General features: G+C 34.1%; 1 protein-coding gene across 4 annotated transcripts in view; it reads right to left on the minus strand.

Moving 5' to 3' along the window:
* Nucleotides 1-15,309, minus strand: part of tn (tripartite motif containing protein thin) — a 98,910-nt gene that overhangs the window by 16,355 nt on the left and 67,246 nt on the right. For 3 of the 4 annotated variants that reach the window (XM_090108561.1, XM_090108562.1, XM_090108560.1), the window contains 6 exons: nt 7,942-8,097; nt 6,207-7,646; nt 4,768-5,995; nt 4,498-4,670; nt 4,008-4,148; nt 560-700 (listed from right to left, as the gene is read on the minus strand). In XM_090108561.1, coding sequence (XP_089964687.1) covers nt 560-700; nt 4,008-4,148; nt 4,498-4,670; nt 4,768-5,995; nt 6,207-7,646; nt 7,942-8,076 — 3,258 coding nt within the window. In that variant the 5' untranslated portion in view covers nt 8,077-8,097. The remainder of the gene's footprint in view (nt 1-559; nt 701-4,007; nt 4,149-4,497; nt 4,671-4,767; nt 5,996-6,206; nt 7,647-7,941; nt 8,098-15,309) is intronic. The other variant, XM_090108563.1, reaches the window with a different exon arrangement.

Consider the following 15,309-nt stretch of genomic DNA (forward strand, 5'->3'; position numbering starts at 1 on the left):
CGCGAAGCCAGAGAAGAAAACATGAATTTTAAGGAAAAATTTAGCAAAAAATTTTTTTTGTTTAAGTATTTTTTAAGTGATCAGTTTCACAAGTTTATGCAAAACTACAAGTTCCTTCGCGCTTAGTATAGCAATAGTGGTACCTGCACCCTGTATAGTCGGTGCAATAATTTATCGTGTATTTATATCGATGATTAACTACCTAATATTATTGTTAGCTACTATTAAGTATTCTGTGATTATATTATGGAGGTTGAATCATTTTCTCGTGTGCATGCATATGCTCAAACACTAAAGGGATCGTTTATATTATTGTATGATATTAAGCAAAAGACGAATTTTAATATCTAAAACTTGTGAATTGCATACGTAGAGCAATATTTTAATACTACTTTATATCAATTGAGAATAACTAATTATTTATTACTTAATATTAATTGTTTATTCTTCTCTATCCAAGGCAATTTTTTTTTCTAAATACATCCATATATCTTTTTACAAATTACAAAAAAATCGCGATATTTTTAACATAAAATATAGTGAATAAAATAATACATACCTGTACTCTATGGTTTTCCTTGTCACAAACATAAATAAATCCGAGAGCATCCGTGGTTATGCCCCACGGGTAGTTGAATTTGCCGTCTCCTGTGCCCTGGCTGCCGAATGATCTTAGGAAACGACCAGCTGGATCGAAGACCTGGGAAAAATAGCATGGGTAAGTATATGGAACAAAATGTATGGAGTTGATGTTGTGTATACAAAGTTTTATCACAGTTTTATCATTTATGCTATGTTTCTGCTACGATTTTTGGGATAAAAATTTGCCCATGTAGTTATGGTTGGGAAATCTTTTTCTACACGAAAATGCATTTAAAGTTGTTACTTTTAGTTTGGAATAAGGTAAAATTCATTTAAAAATAAATACTAAATTAGCAAATCTATTTTTTAATGTATTTTTTTTTCTTGAAATCAATTTTTATCTTAAAAATTGTCTTTTGCAGATGTGGTACTTTAATTTTTTTTAACATTGAGGATGTCAAAAAATAGCTTTTTAACATAATTTCTCAGCAACGACCGCTCCCGGTAACAATCAAACAAACAAGCAAGACGGAACACCAAGTAATTTCAATTACGGCGATATGAATACAAGATGTCTTTTGGGAAATGAATAGACTGTAACGCGATCACTCGAGTTCAGTCTACTGGGATTTGCAGGCATTAAGCTGTTTCATACTAGCTTGTGATGTGGCGATTTTGTTCGTGAGTTTGCGTTTTTGTTGCATTAGTGAGTTGCAATCTTTAACTACCTTATAGCTTACTGGTAGAAAGTGCAATCAACTTAAACTGCCTTATAGCTTACTGCTTAACCATTAGTTATTTACTGGTACCTAGGTACCATAACCATTAGCTTTATCAGAAAAGAGAAGAATATGTATCGATTTATTTTATTATTTTAACAGCAACGGGCTTGTTAGATAGCTTTACTGTTTTCTGCTGATTATCGACGGTAAAAGCGCCTTCCTTTGGGTTGGAAAAATTAGCGTTCCGTGTGAAACACCTTTAGATCTCTTAATAACTCTGAATATTATAATAATTTGAAGATAGTAAATTAAAGTTAACATTGTAAATTTTGTTAATTCAGGAAATACGAAGCTCATTCGCGCTTCTTGAATTACTTTGATTATAATAATTAAAATAATCGACCTTTGACCTAATTCAAAATGTCTGAATAGCAAAGTTCATATTTAAATGAACGAAATAAGGATAAACAACCTTTTTGAAATAATATAATAAACTAGTCATAATATAGCAGTGTTCCTATTACACTGCAATAAAATTATTAATCTGTCGGATGCTCTATCCCTAAGCTTGAAACTGTATCTAATTTCATTCAATAGTTTTAGCGAAGAACCATGAACAATGAACATTCTATCACTTTCTATTGTTTTGTACATAATATGAGATAGTAAAGTATTAATGAGTAATTTAAGTTTGAAGCTACTCGCCTCACCGGTAATTTACGGACAATACCTACTCTTTAAATATTGTGTAATATACAATATATATAATAATAATACAATATATATTTATTAAAATTTATATTTTAGAAGGTCATCTTCTTGTACTAATTTAATATTATTATTAAAAGTGTTTCTTATAACGTGATGAGGCTCTATTTTTAGTTTAATGCAGAATAAAGTTGAATTTCGTTTGAATGAGATGATGTAATTTTAACTATTTATTCTTGTACTAAGTAAAATATTTTAAATTAAGAAACACGGCCGCTAAAGTAAATTTATTTTATTTCTGATGATACAACTTATTCCTTATGCCTTACAATAGTTTCTTTACAAAAACTGACATGCACAATATGAAGTTTTCTTTGTACTGGTCGAAAATGAAATATTTTAAGATCTATTGTGTTGGGAAATGCATACATAATCAGTATTCATATGAGATAGCGGTGTAGCTTTGTTTGAATTCAGTAAGACGTATTGAAACCGACGCTTCAAGTCGTATTTTATAAAAAAATCAATACCTAATATGGTTCGTAGGAGCATTTTTATGTAACGGTTGGGAAAGGTGACTTTTTGCGTTTTGAATTGAAATGGTAAAAAAATACATAAAGTAAACAATATTTATTGGGTTTAAAAAATTTATGAGATGTTCTGAAAAAACAGCAAGATTTTTAAAGTTTAGCAGGCAAAACATTATAACAAGATCGAATTAATAACATGTAAATTTTTCGTTAATTAGATACTTAATATAAAGATAAAATTTACCGAAGTAGCATCTGATATAACTTCAAATATTATAAGACCTTTGGAATAACAGATAGACTTTCCCTGGTAACAAGCGAAGCCGAGCGCTGAGATTGTATATAACCTTCACATTGTTATAACGCCTGTCACATTTGCAAAATCATGTAGATAACACGAGAGATATGAGATTCCATCCGCTTCACATCACATATCGGAATACTTGGGAAATTATTTCTACCAGGCCAAGGCGGAAATTGAATATTTGCGATCTTTTTTGAATACAATATGCCTCTTTTTGTGTGTAAAATTGTTCTGTTTTTATTTGTTGTTATTTCTTGGTGGAACTGCGTTTTATATATTTTGTACTTAAATTTCTTTTTTTTTAATGATAATAAATCAGTTTATATCTAGTGAGTGTAAAATATTTTGTAACATTTATGCTTGCCTAAAAACAGATATTATGAAAGTTCCAAATACATACATACATTTGTTATTTTAACTAGTATAGATCGCTTTTTTTTGTTATTAGGTTCAAACCACTTCGTCTCTATAGTACTCCTATAAAAACAACCCAATTCAAAAGTTACTAATGCGTGATTGAACAATCTAAAGTAAAACAACTTAGGTACTTCAAGTCAACATATTAATGTATGTCTACAGCAACAGTCAGATTTACGTCAGAAGCTACCGTCACGTAAATTGGGCCAGAAAGTTTTGAGTGCGTGACAGTTCGATGTGACGTATCTGAATCCCCGTGACAATTAGAACGTATTTAATGTATTTCAATGTATTGGAACGTGTTTCATTATTGATAGAAGATGGAAAGTGTTTGGTTTTGGGAGAAAATAAAGTTTAAAGCTCTGTACGTTAGGATTCAGAAATTGTATATTAGAACATCGCAAATACTTCAATTTGATGATAGAAATATAATTTTTCTGACACTAATTTGTTATTACAGAATGTTCGTCAATACGCTCTTTTACTATTTCTGTATAGTAAATATAGTTATTAAACATATCTGTTCCAATTAGACAAATATCTAATTATGATACTTACAGCACTCATATGAAATACTCTTAGCATTTATTCGTCAATAAACTAAACACATACGCACTTTTTTTTAAAGTGGGGAAATCTTGCAAACACATACCCACCTTATTTAATCTATCTATAATCAACTTTAACAATTATTTCCTTAGCTTTACATGATCTAACCTATATAAAAACCTATAATATATTCACCTGTATGCGATGGTTGTATCGATCAGCAATAATGTACTGTCCTATTCTGTTCACAGCGACGCCAGCGAGGCAATCGAACTCGCCTTCCGCGCTGCCGTACTGCCCGAACTCCTTCACGAATATACCGTTGGAATCGAACACCTGGTGGGAAATAAAAAAAAAAAATGTAATCATCACCATAAAAAATATGTCAGCTATAACACTTATAGCACAAGGAGCTGAATGAATTTTATTGATGTTATATGGAGCTATGTTGTAAGTTGTAACGATATTTTTTTAAGAGTACAATAGGAAGCTGAAAAACATTTTTTAATCCTCGATAGCATAGTTGAAATAAATATCTGCGTAATAAAATAATTTTTATTTTTTAGAAGTTATATGCCTACAGGCATATCATAGTAATAATTTTGACCCCTACATGATAGCTATAGATTTATGCATGGAAAAGGCAAGTAATTAGTTTTTTTTTGTACGATTAAGTCTGTATTACCTGCACTCGATGGTTAGATGAATCAGCCACGACCATAGTGTTGTCGGGCCCTACAGCGATACCACGAGGCCAAGTAAAGTAACCGGGTTCGCTCCCCCGACTCCCCACGCTGAATTGTAAACGGCGTTTCTGCAGATACTGGCTCCTAGGGGAGGAACCTGCTGCTGCGAAACCTAAGACAGAAAAATGTATTAGCACCATGAAAATTCCCGGGACACACCACTGTTCCACAAGCCTCAAACCTATATACACGCCACTCGTTTATCTAACCTGCTACCGCTGCTGTAGCCGCCGTAGGGGAGATGGGGGAGCCTGCCGCGTTTTTTGAATCGTCATCAGAACTGGCAAGCTCATTTGCTGAGCGTAAAGGTAGCCCGAGAGACAGGCGACGCGATGCGCTCGATGATGTTCCTGTGTCACGGTCTTTTCCTCGAGACCCGTATTTACTTTTCAAGTATCGCGCCCACGAACTCAAGGCCGCTCCGTCCTTCTCGCCGGCGACCGGTCGTTCAGGGGAGCTTTCTCTAGATTTCAGCGCGTGCGATGACCGGCTTCGAGACAACTCTGAACCAGTAGTGCCGGAGCCGTATCGAGCCGCTAAATATGCGGAGGGTGACGCAGTTGTCGGTGACACGGGTTCATCCTGGTCATCGTCATCACCTACACCGAAGCCACTGTGACTACTTTTACTCCGCGCTAAACGATTGCGTCTTTCTTTCAGTGCTAAATACCTCGATCGAGCCGTGGGATATTTTGAATCATCATCGAACGAAGACGTCGTCTCCTCCTCTTTTGGTTTACTACCGTATCGATTACTGTACGAGGAAGAACTACTTCCATAACGTGGCGTTTCCTCTTCAACTGGCTGAGGTCGCGTACGATAACGTGGCTGTGCAGGTGCTGCGGCGTCTTTAGTTTTATTGTCTTGCGCATCGTTACGGGCATTCGTACTGCGTGCAAGTAGTGGACCTATATCACTTCGTGCCATCGCTTGACTCTCGGGCTTCCTTTGCGGGGCAGGCTCCTCTTCACTCTCCTCTGACGAATCTGTCTCCTCCTCGGAGCTTGTGTCAGAGTCTTCTTGAGCCGGCTCGGCGGGTGCTGGAGCAGGTGTCGGTCGCTGAGATCCTACAAATCTGCTTTGGACACGTTGAGCGCCGCTGACTGTTCCATTAGTGGTTGCTGGTGTTGTTCTTTCATTGCCTGCGGACAAAAAACGATTGCTTGGTTTGGGTGGCAGTCCATCTGTGCTATATTTTGCTTTTAACTCTGCGATCGTTAATATCGCACCTGTATGTTTAACCGCCGAGCCGGAGCTTTCTGTGGATGCACTAGATTCAGTACTAGCGGCTCGTGCTGGTGCGCGATGCGCAGTTGGAGCCTCAGATGCTGAAGGCCTACGTGTAACTGCTGCAGGTTTGGTTACTGGTGCGGTAGTCTTTCGTTGATTTCGTTGTAGTGTACCAAGAGATTCATCTGATTCACCGTCGCTGGATGCCTGAGAAATATATTGAAATTCGGTATTGACACCAAAAGTGCACGGTACAATTTGTTGTGTTGTGTTTATGTATTATGAGTTAACGTGGAGTGTGTGATTGGAATGCCCTAGTTTACTGTGGCGGTTTCCTTGTTAGTAACGGTGATGATAAAAAATTCTACGTAGTACTGCATTTTCTTTTTCATCAATCTGTCTCCTCTTCCCAACTCACCTCCCGGGCTGGTGTTGGCGGCTTACGAGTAATAGAGTTCCTTTCTTCCTCTGCAGCTCGTGGAGTAGACCTTTCTGGTTCCTGAGAAGTTGCAGCGCCTTTGTTTTGTCTTTTAAGGCGAGATATTTCATCATCTTCACTCTGCTGTCTCGCTGGCGGCGGTCGACGTTGAGGCTGAGGTGTTGGTTGGACAGGTTTTGGTGGTGGTGGTGGTTCTTTCTTTTCCTTTTTCTTACCACTCTCTACGTCTAATATCCGCTGCATTACTCGCGGACAATCACTCAATCTAAATATTCCACTGAGTGGTCCACGGGTAGCGTCTTCTGTATCAGCTACTTTTTCTTTCTCCTTTTCTTTCTGTTCGGCCTTTACACTTCGTGTTGTTTGTTCTGTGTCAGAGTCATTATCTTGTTGATGACTTCTAACAAAGCGAGACCTAAATCGGCGGGATGGCCGATGTTCAGATTCGTAGCCGCTGTAGTCATCAGCAGCACCGTAGTCTCTTGTATGCTTTTCAGGTGGCGGTGGTCGACGCTCTCCGAATTTTCTTCCGCCAAGAATTGGTTCATCATTTTCATAATAATTCTTCGTTTCTTCTTGTTGGCGGAATTGAGTTGCAAGGCGATGGTCGCTCTTCGATCTTGTCAAGCCTTGACTTGATGGCTGTAGGCTTGAGTAACTGCTTGCATGACCGGGCTGATTCATATTTAACTCACCATAGCTTGCCACGTGCATGACAAGTTGGTTTGGATCATGCGTCATAATAAACCTAATCCTACGGCTATAATCTCCGCCTTCATAATCAAAGTTTCTTAAAAATTCAACAGTCTTCAAGAAGATTTCTTTGGTATCGACTAGTTCAGTATCTTCCCACTCGACATCATCATTCATATATTTATCGGCGAGATCACAATTACTTTGTATGTTACTTAATTCTAATTCTAAATTATCTTTGAGATGAGTTAAGTTTCTAAGTTCTGTGGCTAAATAGCGGTCGATTTCATTTCGTAGAAAATCAGTTCGGTCTTTGAGCGCTTTAGCCAGCCTCTTGTGTATTTCATCTACTTCACCGGCTACTGCGGCACAATTCGTTTGTAGATTCGACGTATTACGTTCAACTATACCAAGTATATCTTGTAGCCTATTTACACCGCGTCGAATTTGGTTATTAATCCTAGTGATTTCCCTACGGAGAACTTCCATGTGAGCGGATTTGCAGTCATCGCAGACTTTCTTTTCGCAATGGGCACAGGGCGCACAATATGCTTTTTCTGAGCAAACATTGCATCTTTCCATGACCTGCCCAGCTGTGGGATCTGGTAGTTCTCCAGCTATTTGAGCGTGCAGTTCTAAGAACCGCTGTAGGGTGACATTTGTGGGGAAGCCTTGGACTCCCTGGTATGGGATACGGTGTTCTGCTCGGCATTCTGGACATTTAACCTGTGGGAAAAGAAGTACATTAATTATGTGCACATATTGTTTCATGTTATTTCAAGAAGCGTTAATAAATGCACTAATATATACAGTTTTAATTTATTATGTACACATAAGTATTATGTATAACATTTTAAAAGAAACAGATGTAATGTCTATTTACATAGTTACATTACATGTTAAATTATGGGAAAAAAACCTATCAAAATCTCATCTCTTACCACTAACCGCTCTTATCCTATTATTAAGTAAAAATAACCTTTTTTTTCATTTTTTGTATTTCAAATAAAATTGTTCTTACCTGTCGTCGAACATAATCGACAAGCCCATCCATGCACGGCTCCATACAGAAGCTGTGCTGGCATGGCAGAAGCTTCGGGTTCCGATACCGGTCCAAGCACACGCAGCATGTCAGCAGTGACTCGAACTGCTCCATTTTTCAACGTAATTTATGTATCTGTAACAAGAAATATGAAATTTAATAAAAGTTAATAAAAATTGTTAAACTCTGTAATAGATTTTATTGTGATTTGAACACTGTTTAATGATAGGTATTCATAAACATAATGATAACAATATACAGACGAAAGGATTTTAAAAAGAAAAAAGCTGAAACTATTATAGAATATAATGTAGATTACGCATTAGTACCTGTTAGAACCGAGTTATTTTTATAATTCAACATTAAACACTGAATAATTACGATCACTTTCATAAACCCAACGTACACTTTACTTTTCAAAGGAACATAACACAACCCGGTAAAAACAAACAAATACAATAAAAACAAGGAACCCATTACTTTACTTCAAACGAGTCATGCAAATTTAAATTTCACCAGAGGGAGGAACAGTAAGTGCTAATATTCTTTTTGGAAATGAAACAGCTCTGGGTATATTTCAAAGATAAAACATTAATGAAAGTAGAAACAAAACAAGACATAAATATTGGACAAAACAAGAAGAATGAAATAGAAAGCAAAATCTGTAAAGTGACATCATCATTATCTCTAAATGGACATCAATTAGGTCACACTACCACAGAATATATAATAGTACACTACCTTAAACGTCAGTTTTTTACCTTTAGTGATTCGATAGCATATAAGCTTTCCCTAGGTATGTTTTGTAAATCAAATAATAAAAATCTAAAATCAACAACAAGATCACTTAAATTTATTAACGTATTTTCCTCATTAATATTCTCTATTAAAACGGTCAGCGCAACACAACTGTTGAAAAAACTTTACGGCCATAAAGAGACTTCGCAGAGCAATTTGCAACTGATCAATAGTTTAAAATTTCAAAGGATTTGTAACGAGAAATGTTCTGAAGTTTTGCTGCACTTTGATTGGAAAAAGGAGGGTAGTTTGAAGTTCGGTAAATACAGAGATGAGTAGCCGATAATATTTGCATTACCTATTGAGTATAAGGCAGCTCGTTTATTCTGTGGAAAGTGTTTTTGTAGGAAACAAACTTTGAGAGATTAACGTGATGGTCAATAGTATGTATTTTGCATCTATTGGTGTACTACATTAGGGTTATATACATTTTATTGTGTTTTAGGAGGGAAAATAAAGAAAAAGCATGTGTGCCGAGCACACGTGTCAGAAGTGAAACTTCTTAAGCAAAATTCAATGATACTAAAATCGTCGCCTTGCTCCATGACGTGACGGTATTGCCATGACCTTTAAATTTTACTCGTAACGCGCCTAAAGAAGTTTCATTTCAAAAAGTTAAGATTTTAACGTGGTAGTTTTATTTTCTATATCTATTGGTGTACCTACTGCATTTGAGCTAAATCCAATGTATTGAGTACAGCAATAAGCATATTCCTATTCCCACAAACTCAGTTATATAAATAGCATAGCAGGATACAGGCAAGGCGTATTGGCTATGCGTTCTAAATATAGGCATATAAAATTAACTTCACTTACATTCTATACCATTCAATAGATTTGCTGGTAAAACATACGTAGAATATGTTTTCCTTATGTTCAAAATACTCAACGTGTTTTTTATTTATATTTGTGTGATGATCATAGATGTTTGCTCTGTGTCTGGGTGTTAATTATGTATATAATTACTTATTTAAAATTATATATATATACTTATATATATGTATGTTTTTCAGCTATCTGATTTCCATAACACAAGCGAAAGCTTAGTATGGGATTAGATCGTGCCGTGTGTGAAAATTGTCCGAAATATTTATTTACGTTAGCAACATTACCACGACATGTACATAATATTGTTTTTTTGATCTTTTGCAATGTCTAATAACATATCCGAAAGTGAATTCAATAATATTTCAGAGAAATGCTAGACATAAACAAAATACAATAAAGACTTTATTTTATACATTACTAGCTTACTGCCCACGGCTTCGCCCTAAAAACTTAATAAATTTTAATAAAAACCTAAAAAATTACTCGATCTTTTAAAAAACCGCATCAAAATCCGTTGCGTAGTTTTAAAGATTTAAGCATACAAAGAGACATAAGGACAGAGAAAGCGACTTTCTTTTATACTATGTAGTGACGATGCCTTACATGACCTTGGTTATAATATATGCGATCATTAACTGATTACTGTAAAGTTTAATTTGGGCGTTGCGTTCAGAAGTCCGGGTGGGAGCGAAAATAGATTTGGTAGTTCACACGGCACAGATTGCCTGGAAGCACGTGCGAGATCCAAGATTGGAGAGGTGCTAATAATGTTTGTACTTTATGCCCTTAAAACCCTACCCACGATCTAGAGATTTTTATTTCATAGTTCATTTGAATTAAGGATCTCTTAGCATGAATTATAAATTTATAATGATAGTTTATTTAAAGAGTGAAGCTACGTGTATAGATAGTAGTAAAATACAGAGAAGTACGTATTAGGTGTGTAGGTTTTAATGTTTATTGATAGAAAAAAAATATCAGTACTAATGATGATAATATGATGTTATGTTCTTGCTAAGATACTTTTGATCGTAGTGGTTACGTATTATTTTATATTTGAACGTGTTTATTATTTATTTGTGGTCTTGCATTAAGAATATTAATTACGCGGGAATTATCATCATATTTTTATGCAACAAAATAGTCATGAATAACATCATATAATATGTAAATTTCATATCCATCTGGCCACCTTTATGAGAAACATTGAATCTATTTTAAAACTTAAAAATCCTATGACACGGAATTGAAAATAGCTCTTACTCGATCCTACGTAGATATATTGTTGCGTGTAACATACGTCATAGTTTTATTGTATGTTTTCTAAATTCTAAATATATTTTGATCGATGATAAAACGTACACGAAGATTCATGAACGAACATTGAGAGTTATTTTTACGATACTGGAGGTCGAGTCAAAGGATGAATTGCAATTTTTGTTTGCGTTTCACACGTTTGTGGTCTGTTTATTTGGAGTTGGGTGAATTTTTCGTGGTATCAATGTATGTTTGTTTATTTTGTATGTATTGTAGACCAGTTTTTATTGAGCAAGTTGTAAGGAAAGTCTTTGGAAGGTATTATAGTTGTGTAAAATGCGTATTCCCAAAGAATATACTATATATAGCGACATAGAGGATTCAAGAAATCATTCATTACAAAAAACAGCAAAGTAACCGTAATACTTCTCAAAGGTGAATTTTATTACTTAATCAGCCAATCCGCAAAAACTATTCATTTTAAAACAAACAATTTTAAACTAAAACCTTTTAGAAATAAATCACTTTGAGGCTCAGTAGCTACGACATATTAAATCCTATGACAGAAACTTGGCAAGCATTTCTTATTTTCTACTTACATCTTACATTAGCTTTAAAAGGTATAGGAAACTGATATAAAGGCGTTTTAAATGTTGGTTGAGCGCAGCTGCCAAGTCTGTGAGAGTGAGGTGATTTTGAAAATTGCCGAGTTATAAGCTTCTAGCTATGGAAACTGTCCCGTATACGTAATTGCTTTAAAGCTTTCTATGGAGTTTTAATAGATGTGGTTTTATTTGGAATGCTATTTTATTTGGGATTTTAAACAATGAAATATTTATTGTGCACTCCGGCTATGCCTAATAGATTTGGTACACTGTCGAAGATTGGTCATACCAACGCAGAAAGCTTCATGGGCTCACGCACAACACTTTGCCGAAGATGATCTAATGCATGGTTTACGATTCTATAAGATGAACAAAAACATTCATTTTACACACAGATTATTAATTGGGAACAACGCGGTAAAAACAAAAAAATAGTATTGGCTTATAAAAAATTGGCCTCTTGTTAATGAAAATTCAGAAACATCTAATTAAATAAATATATTCATGAATGTAGGTATCCCATTTGTATTCCAAGCCGAGATGGTTTATCATTACACTAGTAGGTATAATTGATATACAAATTGCACGTTGCATATAATTACCGTCAATCAGTTTTGCTTTGTATTCAGTATGTGGAATAGATAACTAGCTCCGTCATTTGGCTTTGTATGTTATTGTAATTAGATTTGAGCGTGATATGGAAATTGCTGAAACTCATGGTTTATGTTAATGGTGACAATTTTTTTTTTTAACTTGAGCTAAGCATAATAATAAAGTTTTAAACAACGTTGTAAAAGGATTGTATAAAAGAGGTTTGGAAAATGCAAAAGGGACTTTTTTGAAACAAATTTTTTCGCTTTCTGTACTACGGAGCTTCTAAATCGCGGATATACGTGTCCGTATATTTTTTTTATTTTTTAAAGTCAAGTCACAGTCTAAATATTAACTCTCTAGATCTACTCCTAATACACAATTAAGAATTAGAGGACCTAAACATAAGCAATATAAGCAGCTTTTTTCGACCTCAGCTATTTATTTTATTGGCACAACAACAATACATCCTAAGATAGAGACACTCCAATGTTAATAGTGCTATCACTGATTAATTAAATTCTATCTAGATAAGCACATAAATCAAATGATTAACGACTCGTATTAGCATTCGTTGTATCATAATTGTATTGTGACATAACTTCTTCGAGTATATGACGAAGGTTGATAAAATGATCATGGCATGCTTTTAAAAGTAAATACATACCTACTTCGTTCTCCCTAAAATTACAACACTGACAACTAAGAGTGGCCTTGTTATATTATCTTTTCCGTAGAATTATATTTTGAGAGCTTTTTTCTGTGTACTACGTTTTTGTCTCGTGTTGGTTTTGGCGCGAGATATTGTGAATCAGACTGCTAAAATATATTCGTAACAATGAGTGGTTTTATCTCATACATAATAATTGTAGATCATCTTTTAAACTTTGCACTAAAGTAGTTGTATTCGGATTAGGTCAATTTCGAAGAGCGTGTGTTGTGTGCGTGTGTAGCACACGTGTCAAAAGTGAAACTTCTATGGCAAGATTCAAAGATACCAAAGTTGTCGCTCCATGACGTGATGGTATTGCCATGACGCGACCTTGAAATTGTACTCTCAACCCACCTAAAGTTTCACTTAAAAAATTGAAACTCCATATAAAAAGTTAGTTTAATGTTAAAATTTCTTCAAAGAAAGAAGGGAATCTTCCTTTTCACATAAATGTTTTTGTCGAGTAAGTTGGTACTAAAAGTTACCTGCACATGTCATAGTTTATATTCCATAAGTTTCGATATTATTTATTCGCCTACATAATACGTAAGAGAGAATGTTGGAACGATGCCTATAATTTTTACGGATGTTAGTAAAACACATTTGGAAAATGACGTGACTCGTATAGCAGAACGTCACGTCATTATTATTTTCAACAAGGATTCCTGTGAAACAGATTGATTATTTTTCTTTGTTTTTCCATTAAATACCTATTAAATAGGACAATAAAAAGCTTCACTAATTGGAATGGAAATAATTGGATTAACACATAGGTTTTATCCCGGAAATCCCACGGGAACGGGAACTATGCGGGTTTTTGTTTGAAAACGCGAGCGAAGCCGCGGGCGGAAAGCTAGTCAAGGATACATTGATCACAAGAGTCCACATATTATTTTAAACTAAAATTTCTTGTGAACTTTTTTCTAACTAAATCATAAAAGAAAAATCTCTCCCATATTTTTTTTTATTTCCTTATCTCTGTAATTCCGACTGTTTGTTTTTAATTATATTTAAAGGCGCGAAAATAAGCTTTGGCAATATTTATTAGGACGTGACTGGGGTTTACTTTTCCTTTTTAATAACTTGGATAATTCTAGAACAAAGAGATTTAATTCTAATAACTTTATAGCAACATCTAAAGCTTAAAAATATAAATTTCATAATTTTTCTCATTATATAAGATTTCTAATATAAAAATGGTATTTAATTCTATTCGATTTAACATAAATAGACTTCAAAGATTGTAAATTGTAAGCGAATCATTTTTCAGTTTAATTTGTTCTTCTGAAGAAAATTTATTGAAAAATGTTAAGAAAAAAATAAACAGAATTTTAAAAATTAATTAGAATTTTAAAGTAATTGCCACGAATTCACCTAAATAATATTATTATATTATTTAGGTGAATTCGAATAAATTAGAATAAATGTTATTATTCTGTTAAGTTTTATAAGTGGTTATGAGTAATATTACAGTTTGTGATAAGGTATTTTTATGCCCGAAATAATAACTACTTCCTATTTAAATAATGTGTGTGCTTTTTCCTTGATATGATCAAAAAGTCAAACTACCTACTTCATTAAAGAATTTGAGTCCATAATACGGTAACCGTTGTTTAAGTGTGCACGGGAAAACCTATTTTGTTAATCTTCTTAAGTCATCAAACTTCAAAACATTAATAGGTCAGTTATCTATGCATTCTGAGAATCAACCTTATCTCAATAGGTCAATATTCTGCAGCATTCTCTAACCTAGATCGCGGTTACTGCAAACTTGAGGAATCCTACAAACTAATGACGTCATCACGGAAACAAAGGAATTAAACACAAATAACAAAACAATATTGTTAAGGTCACTGACGTCACAAAGAATGCATGTGCATAAAATTGTTGTTTTCAATTGGCTGCTAAAGAAGGAAGTTGTCAAATGTGTATGCTTTTGTTTGTCACTCGATTTTTCCGGCAATTATGAACCTGTTATGATGATTATTTTTTCGTTCGTATGTTTAGACTTCAGTAGCATTTCGTATTTAATTTCATCGAAATGCTTTTAAAACAAAATGTATGACAACTTGACTTACAACCAGAAAAGGGAAACATGCAATTAAAGTGCATTGGAGTTATAAATAAGAGGATTGCTTTGAAGAACGTAAATAAGTATTGGTTATGATTATTTATTTATAAAAAATTATGTGTGGATATGATAATATATTGGAAAATTACCTAATTTTGGAATGACGATATCATAATAATATACAGACTCGTATAAATTTTCTTGAGATAATTAAAATTTTCGTAATATAATTTATCTTTTTTTAGAAATTATAAAAAAGCTGGAGCTATCCAAATATCTTTTAGGTTTTCATTATAATTGTACAGGTATGAGAACAACGTGTACACAAATGCGCAATAATAACTACAAAAGAAAACCTATGATGTCATTGTCATAATTTAATTTTAGTTGAGAAAATTTCCTTTTTTTATGATGAAGTTTTAAAAGAGCAATATTAAAAAACCAAAAAAGTTGATAAAGAAGACTGAAAGCAGATAAATTAAGTA

Source organism: Colias eurytheme, chromosome 13 (genome assembly GCF_061535395.1).
Source record: "Colias eurytheme isolate Ceu_HAF_F1 chromosome 13, ilColEury1 Martin Lab GWU primary, whole genome shotgun sequence".
NCBI lineage: Eukaryota > Metazoa > Arthropoda > Insecta > Lepidoptera > Pieridae > Colias > Colias eurytheme.